The sequence below is a fragment of the Chiloscyllium plagiosum genome, chromosome 7 (genome assembly GCF_004010195.1).
Source record: "Chiloscyllium plagiosum isolate BGI_BamShark_2017 chromosome 7, ASM401019v2, whole genome shotgun sequence".
Classification (NCBI taxonomy): domain Eukaryota; kingdom Metazoa; phylum Chordata; class Chondrichthyes; order Orectolobiformes; family Hemiscylliidae; genus Chiloscyllium; species Chiloscyllium plagiosum.
Window position 1 is genome coordinate 75,692,381 of NC_057716.1, and position 23,109 is coordinate 75,715,489.

Here is a 23,109-nt window from a genome sequence, read left to right on the forward strand (position 1 = left end):
CCTGTCCTACCTGCCAATCTCCCTTCCCACCTATCCGCTCCACCCTCCTCTCTGACCTATCACCTCCATCCCCACCCCATCCACCTATTGTACTCTTTGCTACCTTCTCCCCCACCCCCTCCCCATTTATCTCTCCTCCCTGCAGGCTCCCTGTCTCTATTCCTGATTAAGGGCTTTTGCCCGAAACGTCGGTTTTCCTGCTCCTCGGATACTGCCTAACCTGCTGTGCTTTTCCAGCACCACTCTAATCTAAACTCTGGTTTCCAGCATCTGCAGTCCTCACTTTTGCCTTATACACTCTGCTGATTAGACTAGTTGCAACATTCGTTGCTCAATCTCTGTCTTTCTCTCCCTTCCTTCCAACAAAGGCTCAGATTTTGAAAGTTAAATTGATTGCTTTTGCTATGTTTTTTTTAATGATGCAAACATTTTATGCTTTCCTCTCAGTAAGTCTTAGTTTGGAACTCACTGTTTTTATAGTAACTAAGCGACAGAAGCATGTTGTCAAACAGGATTTAAAGCAAATCATAACATGACTTCCTTCCATACTATATTTTACCAGGAATTAAAGCAAAAATCTCAAAACATCATCATCAAATTTACAAAACAAGATTTCTCTTTTGGAATCCATTTCTGATTTCTAGACGTTCTTTTATTCTTTCCATTAGGAAGAATTTCATTATTTTTCTTATACTGTTGCTAGTTGACTGATCGACAATTCCCAAGATAGGTTCTCTTTAACTTCCTAAATTCAGGTACTACATTTAATTTTGTTAGTCTGACATTGCATCTCTATAATGTGTGATTATAAATGTGTAGTTATGTCTCAGCTAATTTTTCCTTTGTTTCTTTCAAAATGTGTGAATGCAAACTCACCAGAGCAGTGTCTTGAACCTCTTTGAATTTGAGTATATTTTTCTATGCATCCCTTCTTAAAAATAATTTACATGCAAAACCTAATGAGATTTCAGGCTCCCATAATTTATTTGAAAGAAAAACAAAGCTAAATGGAAGAACAGAACCAAGGATCTCCAATACCTTATTTTGCTTTGTTCATTCAATGTCCCACTTACTGTTCCACCTTTCTAGTAAATAATCCTATGAATTTTTTTATATCTACCATCTCTATTCTTACTTGTGCTATTATCCTCTTTCTTAATAATCATATTCTCATCATAGCTTTTCTCCATTTTTGATGTACCTATAAAAATATTTTAGTATCTTGTCTTAAGTTGCCTGGCAATTTAATTTCATTGTTCTTTGCTTTCATAATTCCTTTTTACATTACTCCTAATCTTTTAGCATTCTGTTTTAGAATTATTCTTTGCTATCTATGCAGTTCCGAGCTCTCAATTGTTCTCTTAAATAATTATTCATCCATGGAGCCTCAGCATTGTACAGCTTGTTTTTCCATTTAACATAATGAATTTTCCAGCACTTGTTGAACAGCTTAAAAGTATTTTTCAATGTTGTTCAACATCGTTGTTTGCCAGAGAGTTGTTGAACTTATTTCCTCAAACTCTTTTAGCCTAGAAAAATCAGCTTTGAAGTCGATTAACCTTTTTTGCCATATTTATGCTTTTCTTTATTATATTCCTAAAGTATAAATTATGACCATTATTAATGATGTATGTCGTTACTTTTTAACCTCTCTCATCTGCTCTGGTTTATTCTCTACCAGTATCACTCAGGTTGAACTTTTGAACTTTTGTGTGAGAAAGAAGTCTGCATATATTGTAGGCCATTCCTTATCACCTTTAACTACCTCTTCTACTCATTTAATATTAAATGCCCAACATTTCCCATGATTATTTTTTCTATCTAAAATGAGTAAGCCAATTGATTATATTATTCTTACTTGGTTATGTGAAATCAAGCTATGGACTTGTGATTTAATTGCATTATTCAATGAAAATACAACTGGATGCGCATGTTTTTGCAAAAAAAAACATTGAGTGAAAATTAATTTAAAAGGGAAATGTCAAAATAATATGACAATTTAAAAGAAAAAGTGAAACTTATGCACTTATCTTATTCCTAATGAACATATGTATAATGACTTAAAGGAATGAAACATTCAGTTGTTTTCTATTTTTCCATTCAGGTAAAATCGACCTTGAAATACTTGGCAAAATTCAGTCCAAGCATCCAGGCTTTTTCATTCATAATGAGGTAGTGGAGCCTAATCCTCAACACATTTCTAAATATAAAGGTAATTAAGAAAAACATTCTCAGGTGGTAAATGTTATGTGTGAGGTATTAATTTATCTTTTGATCTTCTTCTGGTCAGAATTATGGATTTTACAGCTTATTTGAAGGACAGGGTTACGTGCAAAATAAAACTGGTGACCTTCCTACCATCTACATATCGACCCCTTATCTTTGTTTCCTGTCTCTGACCTGTTACAATGACCAAATAATGGCCATATTCCATTTGTTCCTCTACTTAATGTGTGACAGAGGACTGCAGATTCAAGGCAGGTGGACTGGCAACTTTCAGTGCACTGGCTGCTGGCTGGCAAAAATGGATATAACCCTTGGAGTTTTCTTTGTACCCCTCAGAGCAAATAGCCCTACATCCATCTTAAAATCCTCCCCAGTCTATGAAATCCAGTCTCCGCAAATCCAACCCATGCTAGGGTCTGCCAGCTATACCTGCCCAAAATAGCAGACTTACTTTTAAGTCCATTCTCTCCATTACTCTTCCTTTGTGGGGACAGGATGTAGTCCCAGCTGCAGCTACTGCTTGAACCTAGCACTGCTGAGATAACAGAGCTGCCAGCCAATCAGATTACCTAGCAATTGTCTTGACCAGTGTTTCCTCCCAGATGGGAGCAGAAATGTTATTCTGAAATAATTAAAGCTGCTTCCCGCATAATATCACAATTGGGCATTTGATTTCAGATTGGTGCACTGGCAACGGATGTTTTTGCTGGGGATCCAGAGGGAAAACTGGAAAATGTACAAATGACAATTACTGGTCCAGAACGTCTCAAAATGGATCTTAGCTGCACCAAAAATGTTTATTTGCAAGCATTTCCGCTTTTATTTTTCTGTTCTTCCCCTTTGGACAGCAAGGGATATGGCTCCCTTGTGGGTGTGGGTGGTTGAGATAATACTATTCTCTCAAATTATAATATTAGTTAGTTGCTATTACTAACGAATATAAAGATGATGGATAACCATTTTCAGCAACATAGTTTCACCTTTAGTATCAAGCTCCCTGAGAACTTTGAATGCTTTAATGAAGTTCCCCTCTCATTCTTCTAAACTCCAATAAGCACATGCCTAACCTACTTGACTTATCATCAAAAGAAAATCCCTCCATATCTGAGATCAATCTAGTCGGCATTCTCTGGACTGCCTCAAATTCTAACATGTCTTTCCTTGGATAAGGGGATAAACTATTCACAGTACTCCAGCTGTGGTATGATGAGAGTCTTGTACAATTTCAGCAAGATGTCCATATTATTATTTTCCATTCCAGAAGACCACAAGATTATGCGAAATAGGAAGCGGATGAGGCCATTTGGTCCTGCAAGCCTTTGCTGCTATTCAATAGGATTTTGGCTGATCCCAAATCCTTGCATCCAGTTTCCTGTCCTTTCCCTATAACCCTTGTTTCCCAATTGATCAAGAATTTATCTTTCTCAGCCTTAAATATACACTAGGAGTCTGCCCGCAGTTGTCAATGGCAAGGAGTTCCTAAGACTCACAATCCTCTGACAGAAGAAATTCCTCTTCATTTCAGCCTTAAATTGGCATCCTTTAATTCTGAATCTATGTCTTCTGGTCTTAGACTGTCCCATAAAGGGAAACATCCTCTCAGTATCTACCCTGTCAAGCCCCTTAAGAATCTTATATGTCTCAATGAGATTACCTCACATTTTTTAAACTCCAGTTAGTAGAATCTCAACCTGTTTAATCTTTCGTCATAAGACAATCCCTCTACACCAGCACTCATTCTTTGAAATAAAGAGCCATATTCATTTTGTCTTCCTCACTGAACTTGTATCCAGTTTAATTTTGTGATTAATGCACAAGAACTTGCATGAGATGGCAAGTGGCTCAGTGGTTAGCGTGTTCTTCCAGCACCACTAATCCAGAATCTGGTTTCCAGCATCTGCAGTCATTGTTTTTACCCAGTGGTTAGCACTGCTGACTCCCTGTACTGGAGACCTGGGTCCAATTCCAGCCTCAGATGGCTGTCTGTGTGAATTTTGCATAGTCTCCCACGTCTGTGTGGGCTTCCTCCCACAGTCCAAAGGTGCGCAAGTTAGGTTGATTAGTCATGCTAGAGGGCTTTTTCCCAAAACTTCCATTTTCCTGCTCCTCAGATGCTGCCTGACCTGATGTGCTTTTCCAGCACCACTCTAATCTAGACTCTAATCTCCAGCATCTGCAGTATCACTTCCGCCTAAATTGTCCATAGTGTCTAGGGATGTGCAGGTTAGGTAGATTAGCCATGGGAAATGCAAGGTTATGGGGATGGGGTGAGATGCTCTTCAGACGGTTGGTGTGGACTCGATGGACTGAATGGCCTGCTTCCACATTGAAGGGATTCTATGACTCCCAAATTCTTAGGTGCTGCTGCTTTCTGCAGACTTTCTTCATTTTAATAATATTCCTGTCCTCTATTTTTCTTGCCAAAGTTCAAACCTCACTCTTCCACATTATATTCCAACTGCCAAATTTTTAAATCACAGTTATTGAATTAATGAGAGAGATTGAAGATATAAATATATATTCTTGGTTTCATATTTTCTGAAATTGACTGTTTTTTAAAATATATTGCAATTTGGTATTAGTATGCATAGAATATAGAGATCAAAGGATTTGGTAGAACTGTTTTTGAGTAACTCACTGTTTTCTACAATTTGTGAAGCACTGTGTTTGTTCTTACTGTGACTTTTGAACCCATCTACAATAATTATATAATCATACAGAATCATAATGTTGCTTTCACTGAGTGTACATGTTGGATTGCATAACACGACCTCATTAAAGACAGAGAGCTGGTTGGCTATTTGTAATTGATGGCTGTGTGCTCAACAGTTAAAGTAACAAACACGATAGAAGAGGAAAGCAATCTAACTCAGGAGTAAGGTGAATTGTATGGCTCTTTCAATGAGTTGACACAGACATATTTGTAGAAACTGACAGTGGCTATCTCAGAATTAGCAAAAGAATTTCTGGTGGGCAACATTTTTGCACAATGTTTACCTGATTCAATATGTTGATCTAGTTAAAATCTATTTATGTAACTTCCAAGACATTCCAGCAGGTTCTACTATATGCACTGATTGATAATATGCATATTTTATCAAAGTAGGTCATGTTTTTCAACAGCAAATGCGACACTATGAAGTGCAAAGGACTTCAAATTCTGTATGATTTACCAATGCTACATTTAACTAATCAATGCCTTCTTCAAAAAGCAGAAAATAATGAAATGTTTCTAAACCAAACGTCTGGAAGCTAGATACAAAGCTGTTATTGTTTCTCATTTCAGTTTATTAAAAGGTTTCCTTGCAATTCTATTTCTGTGTTCCAGCACTTGTGAAAGAATGGAATTCAGGTCCAAATATTTCCTTCACCTGGAACCAGATGACCTCAGGAGAATATGAAAAGCAAAACAAGAAAAGGAATGAAAGTAAAAAATTTGATTTCATTCACATGATTGAGGTAACAGCAGTTAAAAAATAACTTAACAAGTTGCAGAGAGGGGAGATATTAGGGCTGGTTGTGAAGGCAGTCCTAACCAAATATCAAAACATGCCGTTCAGTGTCCAAACACTAATTGCTGTACATGCCTCTTAGTCTTTAGAAATAACATTCTTTTTGATATCATAGTTAGGCACATAATTCCTCATCTTTGATCTGCCTAACACTTCAGATACCAAATGGGCAAGTGGGTAACTTGATAACAAGTAATGCCTGTGAACATCTACCATATTGTGTTGGAGACGATTGTAACATAATTCTCTCACAATCCATCTTTCATGTTACCGGAATCCTTCCCATTTGATAAATTAATAAATGAATGCATTAGCTTTTTAGTCACATATACTCAATGAGTATAGTGACAAGTTTATATGCTACCTCCTACAGCGCCATCTTAGGTACAAAGATACCTAATTACAAGATCTTGGAAAATACAGAAAGAAAATGTCCAGCATTGCAGAAAAAGAAACCTGGAACAATGGGTCTCCAACCCATCTATGCCTCCACCTAACCTCCAGGTTGCACCAAACCCTGGCTCCAGACTACACTGCATCTCACCTTGAGGATCGTGAGGCTGGGACATCACTTTAGACCACCACGCCAGGCCAAGGAAGCCATGCCGGGCGGAGAGGGTGCCATGCTGGGTGAAGCTGCCCTGCCACGCAGGGAGGCTGCTCTGGAAGAGTACTACAGCAGGCAGAGAGGCCGCTATGCCAGGCCAGGAGGTCAACACTTCACATTCATGAACCAATAAAACTAGACCATAAGACATAGAACCAGAAATAGTCAATTCAGCCCATCAATTCTGTTCTGCCATTCAATGAGATCATGGTTAATCAGATAATCCTCAAAGCCGCTTTCTTCCTTGTGCTCATAACCCTTGATTTGCTTACTGATTAAACATCTGACTATCTCCGCCTTAAATATTTTTAATGATGCAACCTTTCCGTAATAATGAATTCCACAGATTCACTACCTTCTGAAAGAAGAAATTCCACCTCATCTCTGTCTTAAAAGGGTGACTGCTTACTCTGAGATTATGCCCTCTGCTCCCAGAATTTCCTACCTTTTTATCTCAAACCTGCCAAGTCCCCTAAGAATCTTGTATGTTTACATAAGGTCACCTCTCATTTTTCTATATCCCAATGAATACATCATTAAGACCTTCAGATTAACTGGGAAAATTAAGAAGGAAATACATTTGGACTATGTTATTCGATTTTTAATATATAATATCAATTTTCTCATACATTCCAACTTCTTGAACTGCATGTGCATTATTTGGTTACAAAACCACTGAACCATAGTTTAATATTTATTTGAGATAATTGTCTTGTTATCTAATTTCTTAATTACAGTCCAAGTTCATTATGGATGTTAAGGTCTAAAACGTGAGACGGTTTTATAGCTGGAGTACGTTAACACAAAAATACTTATTTCTTCCTTTTTAAGGGAGGTGAAGAATTAAATAAACATTTATCTGTTTTATGAGCAATGAGACTCTCAAACTAGAACTGAATTACAGTATATTAATTGTGTTGCAATTCACTTTAATTTTAGGAGCATTTTTTTAATGTGCTTTGAAACAACCTTTTGTTGAGATTGGGAAAAATAGTTTTATTGGGGATCTTTCTCCTAACATCATCCATGGAAATCTCCAGTCATACAAATAAGCCCTATTATGGTCCTCAGCCCATGCTGGAGTTAGTATACATTGTATACTGCTTTTGTAATCCACCACATGTAAAAGAGAGGCAGGAGGCAGGGTTTGCTGGAACATCCAATCTTACTGCAAAAATATCTCCCATAAATAGGGATGAGCCTTTCAGTTTGGCCATGACTAAATGCTTTATATATGAGGTGTCCAGGCACCCAACATCACCATGATTTCAAATAGTTCTAGGGAGTTTTGACTAAAATCCACTTTTATTGAAGATTCAGTGAGACTTCACCCTATTTGCAGATATTGTCAAAAGGTAGGAAGCTCGCAAAAGCTCAGAATAATCTATCCTGACATTCTGCGTCCTTATTTGGAGGACAGCCAATGCACTACCCTACCAGGCTGATTGCTCATCACCACACTCTCGATTCTAATCTCCAGCATCTGCAGTCTCACTTCCTCCAGAGCTGATTCCTTGTCTGGCAGAAAACTGGACTATCAGAGTATTGCTACAATGATTAGATTAGATTCCCTACAGTGTGAAAACAGGCCCTTCGGTTCACCAAGTCCACACCAACCCTCCGAAGAGTAACCCACCTAGACCCATTTCCGTCTCACTAACGCACCTAACCTATGGGCAATTTAGCATGGCCAATTTACCTGACCTGCACACCTTTGGACTGTGGGAGGAAACCGGAGCACCCAGAGGAAACCCACGCAGACCCGGGGAGAATGTGCAAACTTCACACAGGCAGTCACCCGAGGCTGAAATTGAACCTGGAAACCCTGATGCTGTGAGGCAGCAGTGCTAACCACTGAGCCACCGTGCCGCTCTAAGACCGAGAAAGTCTGAAAGGGGATCTAGAAAATCTTCAACTCCTTCAGAAGCTTTGTGACAGTGTTGTCAACTTCACTTGCCATTCATTACCAAGAGTTTAGGATTGAGAAATTTTTCAAAGGCTACGTTAGAACACAGTATCTTAAGGCCTCATATCAGTATTAGAGGTAATTCCCACAGTATGCAGAACTCACACAAATATAGTTGTTTGTGGCAAAAATAAATTCATTCATGCTCCCCATTACTTGCAAGTAGCAGAACAGAGACAACAATGGTCAATTTTGGCAGAAGTAAACTCCCTGCCCCATCTTTGGGCTTTCCAAATTGCATATGATTCCACATTGATCACACCAAAATTTCAAATCCAGTGTCTTTAAACACTGAGGAAGGTATCATAATTAATTTTAAAATAAAAGCAGCTTAAATGAAAATATATTTGCATTTCTGATCTTAAATTTTCTTGTCTAGATGTTGTATTATGTAGAAAGTTTGCACGATACCATCAAGTATTTTCACAGCCTTCTGGAAACTAATGGCAAACTTCTAATAGTACAAACTGCAGGTAAGTGGCTGTCTAATTTTTCTGATATGCAAACATAAGGACTCTGCATTAATTGAAATTCAACAAGGAAAATATAATCTAATATTTTATTCATTTATCCATTTGCCTCCTGATATTTAGATTGATACATTCTGGTGCATGTTCAAAAAGACTATAAATGCACAAAAAGAAACAGTAAGTACTGGAGAAACTCAGTAGTCTGTCTGTGGAGAGAGAAATAGAGTTAGTATTTCAAGTTCAGTATGACTTCTTTGGAAGTACACTGCATGTGAAGCAATGTAAAAGTTGTATTGTACCTAATGAGTTAGCTAGATGGCAGGAAACAGACAATGGCTGGTCATTGATATGGTTATTAGATATAAAATGTTAACTGGCCTTAAGAATCTAAAGATTGTATGGATGATGTTGAAAACAGAACATAGCATGGGTTACTTTACATGAAAAGATATTGTTAATGGCAGAACAGAAAAAGGAAGACTATGGATCTCATGGTTTGTGAAGATGGAAGCAGGAAAGCTATAGCCATAAGATGGTCCCAAACATCATGGTTTGACATCTCACTGAGAATTGGGCAAGAATTGGGGGTGGCATGGTGACTCAGTGGGAGCGGCACTGTGGCTCAGTGGGAGCAGCATGGTGGTTCAGTGGTTAGTACTGCTGCCTCACAGTACCAGAGACCCGGGTTTGATTGCAGCCTCATTTGGCTCTTTGTGTGGAGTTTGCACATTCTCCCCACCCGGGTCTGGGTGAGTTAATGTTCCAAGGATCTGTATGGACTTGTTAGGCCAAATGGCCTGTTTCTATACTGTAGGGATTCCAAGTATTCTAACCCATCAAGATTGTCTGAACAATTACATGTGCCAAGGTTCCCATAATGAATAAAGCCATATAAGAGCTTCTACCAGGATTCATTTGACAATCCCTGTGGCAGTGGAGAACAGATGGTGAGGATAAGGTTTTGAATTTTCGAGTTCCCAGTAAACATGACACGTACATGGGATAGAAATATGAAAGCCATTGGACACCTGAATTGGGACAGAGTTGTCCTTGCTCCCTCTGCTCACCCCAAGAGAGGATGGGGCTGGAAAAGATATCTTAAAGTTAGGCTACCCTATTTTTATCTGGCTGAGGAGCAACATCTTGAGAAATCAACATCTTTGTAGGCAAAGAAAAACATTTTAAAATTTTCAACTTGGAGTATTAGAACACTCATGTGCTGATTGTCTAGAGGAACAGTTACAGTCATCTAAGCTGAGCTATTAAAACTCTGAAAGACTATGCTGACCTCAGTGAGATATATCTTTCCAGGTAGGTATAATGAAGGAACAAACAGAGGGATATAACTTGTACTGGAAAGTCAGGTTGACAGTGACCCTTGTGCCCACACATTTAGTTTTACTGTCTGGAATAGGATCTTACCTGTACTGTCAGAAGTGTTCAGTTGCGTAAATGAAAGACCCATTGCATTTCAACTACAGCTCAGCTATAAACAAGATGTCACCTTCATCAGTGCTTATGTTCTGACCCTGAACTCTAGTAAACCTGTTCTGGAAAAGTTCCATTCTGACTTTGATGAAGTCCTCGTGGCCATCCAAAAAGAAGAATATGTTCTTCTGGGGATTTTTCTTGCCAGGGTTGACAACAACATTCATGTCTGGAGTGGAAGCATTGGGCAAATGGAGTAGGAAAGATTTATGTAAATGTAATTCTCTTGCTGACAAAGAATCCTCAGCATTGTCTCATTTTAACAAACTTTTTTCCCACCAGAAGGTCAAACACAAAACACTTGGAAGCACCCAAGATCAAAGCGTTGATACTTTGTGGATTATGTTATTGACTGGATCAAAGTTCTAAGTGATGTTTCTATCACTCAGTCCAGCTGGAGGACTATTGCCTGCTGGACAGACTATTATCTTGTCCAATTGGCATTGACAATCCACCTAGCATTAAGGCATTGCAGGGCTCAAGTCTTTGTGAAGACTTGTAGATCAGGTTGAGGTTGTGGATGTAGGTTTACTCGCTGAGCTGGAAGGTTCATTTCCAGATGTTTTGTCACCCTACTAAGTAACATTTTCAGTGGACCTCCGGGTGGAGCAATGCTGATAATTCCTGCTTTCTATTTATATATTTGGGTTTCTTTGGGTTGGTGATGCCATTTCCTGTGGTGATGTCATTTCCTAATATTTTTCTCAGGGAGTGGTAGATTGGGTCTAACTCAATGTGTTTGTTGATGTTGAGTTAGGCCCCATCAACCACCCCCTGAGAAAAAGAACAGGAAATGACATCACCACCGGAAATAGCATCACCAACCCAAAGAAACCCAAACATATAAACAGAAAGCAGGAATCATCAGCAGTACTTTGCCCGGAGGCCAACTGAAGATGTTACCTAGTAGGGTGACGAAACGTCTGGAAATGAACCTTCCAGCTCAGCAAGCAAACCTACCTCCAGAGGCTCAAATTTTATGGAATCATGGAATTTTACAGTATAGAAGGAGGTTGTTGACCAATCATGACTGAACTGGCTCCCAAAAGAGTAACCTAGCTTGCGCCATTCTCTAATCCTATCTCTGTATCCTTCTAATTCATCACTTTCAAATATCTATCCACCTCTATTTTGAAACTTCCAATAGAATCCACCTTCACAACTCTCCTAGATAGTGCATTTCAATTACTAACAACTCTGAGTAAAGAAGTTTCTCCTCATCTCATTCCTAGTTTCTTTGCTAAAAATCTTGAAATTGTTACCCTTAGTTGCTGACATACCAACTGAAGGAAACCGAATATCCTTCCTTACCTTGTCAAAATTGTTCATGAATTTGAACTTGTCAATAAGATCACTTTTTGATCTTCTCTGCTCCAAAGAAAATAAGCCAACTTTCTCTAGTTTTTCTTTGTATCTCTGAAGTCACTCAGAGTCTTCCTCATAATCCATTATTCTCACATCTTAGTATCATCTATACATTTAGAGACTTTGCCCACAACAGCCATCTACAAATTGTTACATTGATTAGAAAAGGCAAAAGTCCCATTGCCAATCCCTGTGGAACACCAAGCTTCCACATGGCAGTCTACTTAGTAAAGTCAAATCAAATAGGATTCACAGTGAGCTTGCCAGTCGGATATGTAATTGACTTATTGGCAGGAGACAGAGAATGGTGGTGGAGGGCTGCTTTTCAGCCTAGAGGCCTGTTACCAGCAGCATTCCACAGGGATCAGGGTCCTCTTTTGTTTGTCATTTATATAAATGATCTGGATGAGAATATAGAAGGCATGGTTAGTAAATTTGCAGACAACACCAAAATTGGTGGCATAGTAGACAGTGAAGAAAGTTCTTTTTAAGATTACAAAGAGATCTTGATCAAATGGCAGATGGAGCTCAATCTAGATAAGTGTGAAGTATTGCAATTTGGTACAAGAAACAAGGATAGGGCTTATACAATAATGGAAGGATCTTGGTTAGTGTTGTAGAACAGAGGGACATAGGGATGCAGGTACATAATGCTTTGAAGTTTGCATCACATATAGACAAGGTGGCTAAAAGGGCATTTGGCATGCTTACCTTCACTGCTTGTCTGTTTGAGTATAGGAGTAGGGAAATCATGTTGAGGTTGTACAATATATTTGTGAGGGCTCTTCTGGAATACTGTGTCCAGTTCTGGTTGTCCAGTTATAGGAAGGATATTATTACACTGGAGGGGGTTCAGAAGAGAATTCCCAGGGGTATTGCTGGGTGTGGAAGGTTTGAGTTATAAAGAAAGGCTGAATAGGCTAGGACATTTTAAACTGGAACATAGGATGTTGAGAGGCAATCTGATAAAAGTTTATTAAATAATGAGGGGTATAAATAGAATTGTTGATAGCTGTCTTTTCCCTAGGACAGGGGATTTCAAGACTAGGGGACACATGTTTAAGGTGAGAGGAGAGAGATTTAAAAAAGACATGAGAGGCAATGTTTTGTTTTATCCAGACGGTGGTTCACATGTGGAATGAACTTCCTGAGGAAGTGGTTGATGTGGATACAATTACAATATGTAAAAGTCGTTTGGATAGGTACATGAATAGGTAAGGTTTGGAAAGATATGAACCAGGAGCAGGCAGGTGGGACTAGTTTAGTTTGGGATTATGTTCACCATGGACTGGTTGGACCGAAGGGTCTGTTTCTGTGCTGCACGATGCTATGATTCTATTTCCATCTATAACCACCCTCTGTTTCTTATCCTTTAACCAATTCTAGTCCATAATGCCAAGGACCCATCAATTGCACAAATTTCTAATTTGCTAAACAACCTGCCATGTGGCACAATATCAAATGAAAATCCAAATGTATATCATCCATAGCAGTATCTTCATCCACTGACTGTGTCACCTTGTCAAAAAACTTAATTAAGCTTGTCAGACATGACCTGCCCATGTCAAAGCTACGCTAACTGTCCACTATTAACTTATTTTTCTCCAAGTGTATGTATACGTATCCCAAATTATAACTTCCGTCAGTTTTCACACTATTGCTGTCAAGCTGACAGATCTGCAGTTTCCTGGATTCCTTTTCTTAAACAATGGCTCCACATTTACACTCCTCCAGTACCGTGGGACTAGTTCTGTGTTCAGAGAGTTCTGGAAAATTTTTATCAATGGCTCCACAATTTTTTCACTTACCTCTCTCAGCAAACTAGGATGCATCTCAGATGGGCGTAGTGACTTCCCTACCAGGAGTACTGCCAGCATTTTTAGCTGTTCGTCTTTATCTATCACTATATTGCTCAATTCTGAATGCCCACATTATCAACGAGGTTATTTTCACCAGTTACTAAATTTCAAAAGGAAGAAACACAATGCCTCAGCCCCAAAAGCAACCCAGTTACAGAAAGAGGTTCCAAGTGCAACTCAACCAACCTCGATTGTCACACATCAACATCAATTCTAGAATAATGAGATAAGATAAAATCAACTGGACTAGATTGCTATAACCCACAGCATTGGGCTAAAATATCCATATCGCTTGGATTGGTTTGTTGAAAAAAATATACTGAAATATGAGGTCTCCTGGAACAAAAATAAACAGCCATCAGGCTTCGCAGAGAGACTTAACGTGGCAAATCAAATAAATGGCATTCAAAAAGCTCAAAACTGCTCCCAAAAGACAAATCTTGATGCTAACGCTCATATGGTAGAGAAAAAGATAAACCTGAGGTAGGCTGACCATCATAACAAGCAAAGCTTTTTTGAAGCCACAAGTGTCTAATATAAATATGCAAAATCCCTTTTACTCTCATGATTGTGTTTCTCAACTGAAGGATGAGAATGCCATTCTTCAACAACAACATTTTGAACAACTCATCAACTATGAATACACAAGTAGTAGCTAATACTCCAGACTACACTCCTCAATATCCTATGATAAAATCAAGAGAGATCAACAGGTAAAATGGTACCAATGATATTCCAAAAGAAGTCTTCAAAACTGGCTTTTCCTCAGAGCAAAACATCAGCATTCATTGTATGCATTTGAGAAGAAAAATAACAAGATCCCCCTCCTTCCACTTCCTCCATATAACCAAAGAAATGCAATAATTGCAACTATCTTAAAGAATGAGGATTATGGTTGAAGTTTTTGTCCTCAGCAGGGTAACCCTGACACAAATTCTCCTCAATTGCATACATCCTATGGCTAAAACAAGTCCAAGTTGCTGAGTGACCTATTTCTGCTCCTAATTTATATGTCTGTATATTTGCATGTACAAATGTTTAACTTGACATCCATGACAACATTAAACTGATCACCATAAATATACATGACTTGCTGTGTGCAGGTGATTGCATTTTTGTAATCAATTCTGCACTAAATTTATTTATAAACCAGTTAACATATTTTGCATAAAAGAGATTTGCCTTGCCCTTGATTGCTGCCAAATAAAACTCAAGTCAACCTGCAACAGGTCAGTCAAATAGACCTCTTCCTAATGGCGTTGTAGAGACTCTTGAATATTTTGAGCACTTCTCAGATCTTGGCAGCCACATCTCTTAGAAGATCACCATTGATGAAGAGATCTAATTCGGGGTGATCTGTGCAGGCTCATTATATAACAAACAACAGCAATAAATGTTTGGCAATAAAGACCTCTAAATCAGCAAAACTCCTGATATACAGAGCAGTCAACATCTCCAGAATACTAATACTTCAGTGAAATGCAAACTGTCTTTCAGGGACACCCAAGAGTGGAAGAGAAATTCTTTGAGCAATGCCCCACTGCATCCAACATTTCAACAAATGCTAGTTTACTTCTTGAAGTTTTCTCCACAAGCTAAGTCGTGCAAAGCCAGCATCGGTAGTGATGAGGGATTTACATTTGAATTAAAGACTTCAGATGTTCGTACTTTTGTCACTGCAGCTGAGCAGCAGAAATCTGTTAGATGTCTCCAAGATTGGGTAAAAATACATGGAATATTTTCACCCATAAAGTGTTTATAAGAGGCCATTTATAAAGAAAATGGTCAGCATTTTAGGAAATGAAAAATTGGTGGATATAGAATGCAGAATTCACTGCTCAAATATGGTGAGGTGACAGCCTCGTGATATTACTGCTGGTCAACTAATCTGGAGAATCAAATAGTGTCCTGGGGACCTGGGTTCAAATTGGGACATAGCAAGTAATGGAATTTAAATTCAGTAGAACAAAAAACTGGAATTGAGGAGCTAATGGTGGCGATTGTTGGAAAAACCTAACACCCTTTAGGGAAGGAAACTGTCATCCTTCCCTGATCTGGCCTGCATGTGAGTCCTGACCCACACTAAAGTGGTTGGCACTTACCTGCCCTCTGAGCAATGAGGAATGAGCAATAAATGCTAGCCCAGCCAGTGAATGAATAAAGAAAATATGTTGATTGATGCAGAATCAACATTTATTTCTGAAGGGGAATTATATTCTTGTAAGCAAAGAATACTAATGAATGCAGGTTATAAAGAATCGAATTGGAATGTGAGGAGCAACCTTTGATGGCCTGAATGGCTTAATTTCTTTCCTCCAAATTTTCATGATTCTGTATTATGTTTTTAATCAGCCTGTCTTGGTATGTTATGATGCACCACATGAACTTGTGGGACTTGAACGTAGGCCTTTTGGTTCAGAGAAATTAATTTACATTTGTCCAAGTGACTGCTAATTTTGACCCAAATTAATGTTTCCAAAAGCCTTCGTTCTGCTGTAAAACTGATTGGCCTGTGGTTTTTGGGATTTTCTTTACATCATGTTTTGAATAAGAATTTATGATTTGCAATTCTCCAATCCTCTGATACTAGACCTTTATTTAAGGAGGAATGGAAAGATACCATCAATATCTCAGCTCCTACTTGTCTCAATGTCACCAACTGCATTAACATTGATCCAAGTAACTTACCAACTTCAGTCAGGTTATCCAATACTTCACTTTCATCTATTTTTAGCCCATCTAGTGTCTGAATATTTCCTTTCATACTGATTTGAGAAGCAACTTCCTCCTCACTAATGACAAGTAAAAAGTACTCTTTTGTTATCCCAGTCAGGTCTTCTGCCTTCATGTGTAACATCTAAAATCATTCCTTTCCTACTTTTACAACTCTTCCAATGTCACATCACTGTGGAAGACTTTTGGATACCTTGCTTTCTTAGCTGTCAGTATCTTCTCAAACTCTCTTTGCTTAATTTTTAAAACTCATTTCCCATATAACCCTTTTATATTCTGTTTGTTTCTCAATTGTACTGACCACATGGCATCTATCATATGCACACTTTTTCTATTTCATGTTGCTTGATTTCTCTTTTGCCAAATAGGGAGCTCTAGATTTGCTTGTGTTTGCTTTCCCCTTTGTAGGAATAGGTTCTAGATTAGAGTGGTGCTGGAAAAGCAGAGCAGTTCAGGCAGCATCCGAGGAGCAGGAAAATCGACATTTCGGACAAAAGCCCTTCATCAGGAACATTCCTGATGAAGGGCTTTTGCCCGAAACATCGATTTTCCTGCTCCTCGGATGCTGGCTGAACTGCTCTGCTTTTCCAGCACCACTATAATCTAGAATCTGGTTCCCAGCATCTGCAGTCATTGTTTTTACCCGTGTAGGAATATATTTTGCCTTTACTGAAACTATCTCCTCTATAAATGGATCCTATTATTCTGTTACATTTTTGTGTGCCAATGTTTAATTCTAGTTTACCTGAGCCAGTTCTGTTATCACACCATGGTTACCCTAATAAATTTAGTTGCACTTTTTCCACATATACTTCATGATACTATGCTTTTCATCTAGACTCAAAATGTTAACTTGCTCTCTCTCCATGGATGCTGTCTGATCCACTGTGATCTCCAGCATTTGTTATTTTCACTTCATGACTATAATCACTGTCCCCGAATGCTATTGAGACAAATAAATAATTTACAGAGGAATTTTGTAGTATCAGAATTCAAATTAAATAAGAATGTTTTCACAAATATCTTTCAAATATTATTATTACCAGATGACGGTGGCTATCATTCACTTTGGAGGAAAGCTGGATCCCGGTTTCTCAGCAGTTGCCTTTTCCTTGATGTCCACAAAGTCCTTGATGAAATGAGAATGAAGTATCATATCTATGAGCTTTCTTCTATCTTTGATATCACAGAGTGTTTCATTGAAGGAAATGAAAATGGAGAACTTCTGTTGGATTTCCTTACGCATATAGTAGATTTCAGGAAAAGCGCTCCGGCAGGTCTGAAGGCTGAAGTTCTTCAATGCTTACGCCAGCCTCAATGCTCAAGGGAGGAAAATGGGAAAATACTTTTCAATAATAATTTGTATTTCATAGTGATTGATTATTAATTGTATTTCCATCAGTCAGTAATTATCCAATTATCTCCACCTCAAATATTCTTAATAGTTTTGTGTTCTTGCTTCAGAACTGTTTAACATCAATTACTTATGAAGTTATACCGTTATCCATGTGTCAAATTAATCCACTAACTGCTTTCAAAATTACAAAAAAACATTTTTGAAAGATTAAAATTAAAAATTCCTGGCTTCTAAAGGATTAACTTCTAGCCATGTCATCTCGATGAATCTTAAAAATGACTATTCAATAACACATTTTCAGGTGGTTTGAAGCCATAAGCTCCTTTTGTAAACTTCACTTTGATTCATATAAGGAATGATAACAGGGATTTTCATTGCTACAATGTATATTCATTTGCATGATTTCTACTTCTTTATTAAATTGAATTGTATAATGCAACTGATTATTTACTCAGTAATATTTTTGATGCAATGATCAACAACTGAAACGATCTTTACTGTGAACTAAAGGTTTACACATTGCTTAAGATTTAATATAAAATTTATTTTTTTCTCTTTATTTGTATGTTTTTATCCCACTTGATAAATATTGATTTTAGTGTCTGAACATATCCTTATAATGTATCAGAACTTATTAAAATCTGATAACTTTGAAACATTTTCACAAATTTGTTTGAACTATAATATAAGAGCATAACGTAAGAACGAGGAGCAGGAGTAGACCATCTGGCCCCTTTAGCCTGCTCTGCCATTCAATATGATCATGGCTGATCTTTTTGTTGACACAGCTCCACTTACCTGCCCACTCACCAAAATGCTAAAGTCCTTTACTGTTCAAAAATCTCTCTATCTTTGCCTAAAACAGTCATTGGCTTCACTGTTTAACAATGTTTAAATAGACATTACTACAGCCTATTTATGTGCTCTTGCTCAAATTTCATAGGCCAAATAAAGGATATTTTGCTGGCTGGAAATATGACTTTCTACTATTTAACCCAAAAAACTTTTCCATATACATTTCCATAAAATGATCACATTATAAGGTTATTAAAAGAGCAATAGAAGATTTTAAGTATGTATTGATTTTATTGTCTAGTCATATCCACCCAAAATCAGAAGATGCTCAATACTTTCAAAAACTTCGAAGAATTTTTAAAATAGATAATAAAAGGATAATGTGCCTTGTCAAATTGATTTTTGTTGTGCACAAATGACTGAAGTGATTCATATCTGCAATTTCTCTGTCAGCAAACTAGGCATTTTGATTGAATTAGATTATAACAATTTCCTTTGTATGTTGTCATGTTGTCATGACTATCATAACGTTAAAAAAGTGTCCAGCTACAATCTCCAAAATAAAATCCCTTAATTTAAAAAATTTAATGCTGTTATGCTTTGAACAAAATTCACGCGTGTAGCTCCAGTACACAGGATGTCATAATTATATCCAGCAATGCAACTTTGAAATCTCAAATACACCATTGTGTGAACTTTGAGACATCAGCCTTGGTTGTAATAGCATAGGATAATTATGTAACAATTTGACTATTCAAAACAAATTCTGAGTTGTTGTACTTCTGTATAACATGACCAAAATGCAATATAAATAAATGAATATGAATGCCAAATTTGTATGACTCTATGACTCTATACAGTGCTGCAAAATGGAATCTCAGCATGGCAGCTGGTAAAATATAAATTCAGTGAAAACCCGGAAGTAAAAGCTAGTCACATGATAGTCATGTAACTACTGTCAATTTTTGCAGAAGCCTATGTGATTCACTAGTGTCCTTTACGGGACTAAATCTTCCTTCTTTACTTCATCTGTCCTACATGTGAATCCAGAATGTGATTGACTCTTAACTGTACTCTGGGCAATTTGAAAGGGGCAATAAAAGGGTGGCTTACATCTCATGTACTTGAAGTTGGGGTTGAAATGTTCCGAGGCGGAAGATGAGGCGTTCTTCCTCCAGGTGTTGAGTGGTGAGGAAGCGGCGGTGAAGGAGGCCCAGGACCTCCATGTCCTCGGCAGAGTGGGAGGGGGAGTTGAAATGTTGGGCCACAGGGCAGTGTGGTTGATTGGTACGGGTGTCCCAGAGATGTTCCCTAAAGCGCTCTGCTAGGAGGCGTGGCCCTGACCAGGTAGTCACGGAGGGAACGGTCTTTGCGCAAGGCGGAAAGGGGTGGGGAGGAAAATATATCCCTGGTGGTGGGGTCTGTTTGGAGGTGGCGGAAATGTCGGCGGATGATTTGGTTTATGCAAAGATTGGTAGAGTGGAAGTTGAGCACCAGGGGCGTTCTGTCCTTGTTATGGTTGGAGGGGTGGGGTCTGAGGGCGGAAGTGCAAGATATGTACGAGATGCATTGGAGGGTATCTTTAACCACGTGGAAAAGGAAATTGTGGTCTCTAAAGAAGGAAGCCATCTAGTGTGTTCTATGGTGGAACTGGTCCTCCTGGGAGCAGATACGGCGGAGGCGGAGGAATTGGGAATACGGGTCAATGTCCTGTACAGCTGCAACATGACCTCCCAACTCCTAAAAGCAATGCACTGACCAATACAGGCAAACATACCCAATGCCTCTTCACTATCCTGTCTACCTGTGACTCTACTTGCAAGGAACTATGTACCTGCACTCCAAGATCTTACCATTAAGTATATAAGCCCTGCCCTGATTTGCCTTTCCAAAATGCAGCACATCACATGATCTAAATTAAATTCCATCTGCCATTCCTTAGCCCACTGCCTATCATATCAAGATCCCATTGTGCACTGAGGTAACCTTCTTCACTGTCCACAACGCCTCCAATTTTGGTGTCTTCTGCAAACTTGCTAACCATACTTTCTATGTTCACATCCAAATCATTTATATAAATGACAAAAGTGCCGATCCTTGTGGCACACTGCGTGTCACAGGCTTCCAGTCTGAAAAGCAATCCTACACCACCACCCTCTGCCTTCAATCTTCGAGCCAGTTCTGTATCCAAATGGCTGATTCTCTCTGTGTTCCATGTGATCTAAACTTACTAACCAGTCTACCATGAGGAACCTTTTTGAATGCCTTACTGAAGCCATGTTGATTATCCTTAATTAGTCTTTGTTTTCCAAATACATGTAAATCTCATCCCTAGGATTCTCTCCAACAAATTGTCCATTACTAACCCAATCTATAGTTCCCTGGCTTTTTCTTACCATGATTCTTAAATAGTGGCATCATGTTAGCCAACCTCCAATCTTCCGACACCTCACCTGTGTCTATCGATGATACAAATATCTCAGCAAGCGGCCCAGCAATCACTACCCTAGCTTCCTACAGTGTTCTAGGGTACACCAGGTCTTGGGGATTTATCCACCTATATGCATTTTAAGATGTCTAGCACCTCCTCCTCTGTAATATGGACAGTTTTCAAGATGTTGTTACTTATTTCCCCATGTTTTCTATCTTCCATATCCTTTTCCACAGTAAACACTGATGCAAAGTATCATTCAGTATCTCCCCCCTCTCCTATGGTTCTACACATAGGCAGCCTTACTGATCTTTAAGAGGCCCAAACTCTCCCTAATTACTCTTTTGGCCTTCATGAATTTTTAGAATTCCTTTGGATTCTCTTTAATCTTATTTGTCAAAATTATCTCAGGTCCCCTTTTGCCCTCCTGATTTCTCTCTTAAGTATATTCCTAATGGAATCTCTGCTCCACGCTATCAGCCATGCGCCGCCATCTACTCTACCTGCAGTCAGTCCTGCCCCAGCTCAGAGCCTCACTTTCCCAGACCTCTGTATTTGTACATCCTCAGGAGGATACATGCACTCAACACAGTATTTATCTACCGCATCGGACATAAAATAATGTAAGCTAAACAAAATTTCATGTACTTGCCTTCCTACACGGGCTTCCTCAAACCTTCCAGAAAGTTCTCCCTGCCTCTGGAACCACCCAGACACCAGTAGCCAGGCGGTTGTTCCTTCCACAACCGTTGGGGTGATCGATGAAGTCACTTCCAACCCCGACGCCACCACACGGTCTGCAGCCACTGCTGACCACACCACCTCCAAGATCGCCGATCACTCAACCACCTTCACAACTGCAGAGAAAACTACCACTGTAGGATACACCGGCGCCCCTGGATTCACTATCGCTAACGTGATACCTACCTTGAACGTCACTTCCGGCCCCATAGTTGTTGCCATGGCAGTCACTTCCACCTCGCTAGTAGATCCCGTTGGTGACATCAGCAGCTGGGAACCCAACGGTAAAATTGCCCACCCCCCATCCGTGACATCACTTTCACCCAAGTTTAAATTAACCATAAACCCCATTTTCTGCCCACTTTGTAAACATCACCTCCTTTGGTGACGTCATTACTGGCCCGATAACCACGCCCACCCAAGCCATTGTCTCCAACCCGCACCTCAAACTCCAGCCCCACTCCAGATCCTAGCTCCCATCCCACCTCAAACTCCAGCCCCACTCCAGATCCTAGCCCTCAATCCTGCCATGTCTTCACCATTCCCCCAGACCTCCCCCTCACTGAGGACAAATGTTCAGTCCTCAGTAAAGGCCTCAACTTTATCTCTCTACAGTCCCAGATTAATGAGTTTGACACATGCTGCAACCTTGAACGTTTCTTCCACTGCCTCTGCCTCCATGCCTACTTTTACAACCAAGACACCCGCTCTCCCATTGAGGACCCCTTCTCCCACCTCCAACACACCCCATCCATCTGAACATCCTGTCCTGGCTTGCTACCCACCCTTGACCTCTTCATTTCAACCTGTCCAAACACCTCACCCACTCCAACTTCTCACACTCACAATGCGCAGTCCTCCACTCCCTCCACTCAAACTCCAACCTCACCATAAAACCAGCAGACAAGATTGCAGTGGTAGTTTGGTGCACTGACCTCTACACCGCTGAAACCAGGTGCCACCTTGAAGTCACCTCCTCCTACCACCCCCTCGACCATGACCTCATACCCCATCACCAAACCATCACCTCCCAGACCATACACAAACTCATCACCTCAGGGGATCTCCCACCCATAGCTTCCAACCTCATAATTCGGGAACCCTGCATCTCCCGGTTCTACCTCCTACCTAAGATCAACAAGCGTGACTACCCTAGCTGACTTATTGTCTCAGCCTGCTCCTGCCCCACCAAACTCATCTCCACTTAACTCGATACTGTCCTAATTCCCCCAGTCCAGGAACTCCCCACATACATTCAGGACACCACCCACAAGCTCCACCTCCTCCAAGATTTCTGTTTCCCCGGCCCCCCAATGCCTCATCTTCACCATGGACATCCAGTCCCTCTATACCTCCACCCGTCATGACCAGGACCTCCAAACCCTCCATTTCTTCCTTTCTCGACATCCCCATCAGTAACCTTCCACTGACACCCTTGTTCGTTTGGCTGAACTGGTCATCACCCTCAACAATTTCTCCTTCCAATCTTCCCACTTCCTCCAGACAAAAGGGGCAGCCATGGGCACCCGCATGGGCCCCAGCTACGCCTGTCTCTTTGT

At 39.6% G+C, this 23,109-nt stretch overlaps 1 protein-coding gene across 3 annotated transcripts in view; it reads left to right on the forward strand.

Annotated features, from left to right (window-relative positions):
* LOC122551716 (histamine N-methyltransferase-like) overlaps positions 1-19,211 on the forward strand; it is a 32,544-nt gene extending 13,333 nt beyond the window's left edge. For all 3 annotated transcript variants that reach the window (XM_043694070.1, XM_043694071.1, XM_043694072.1), the window contains 4 exons: positions 2,105-2,212; positions 5,555-5,685; positions 8,691-8,784; positions 17,273-19,211. In XM_043694070.1, the coding sequence (XP_043550005.1) occupies positions 2,105-2,212; positions 5,555-5,685; positions 8,691-8,784; positions 17,273-17,613 (674 nt within the window). In that variant the 3' untranslated portion in view covers positions 17,614-19,211. The remainder of the gene's footprint in view (positions 1-2,104; positions 2,213-5,554; positions 5,686-8,690; positions 8,785-17,272) is intronic.
* The last annotated feature ends 3,898 nt before the right edge of the window (positions 19,212-23,109 follow it).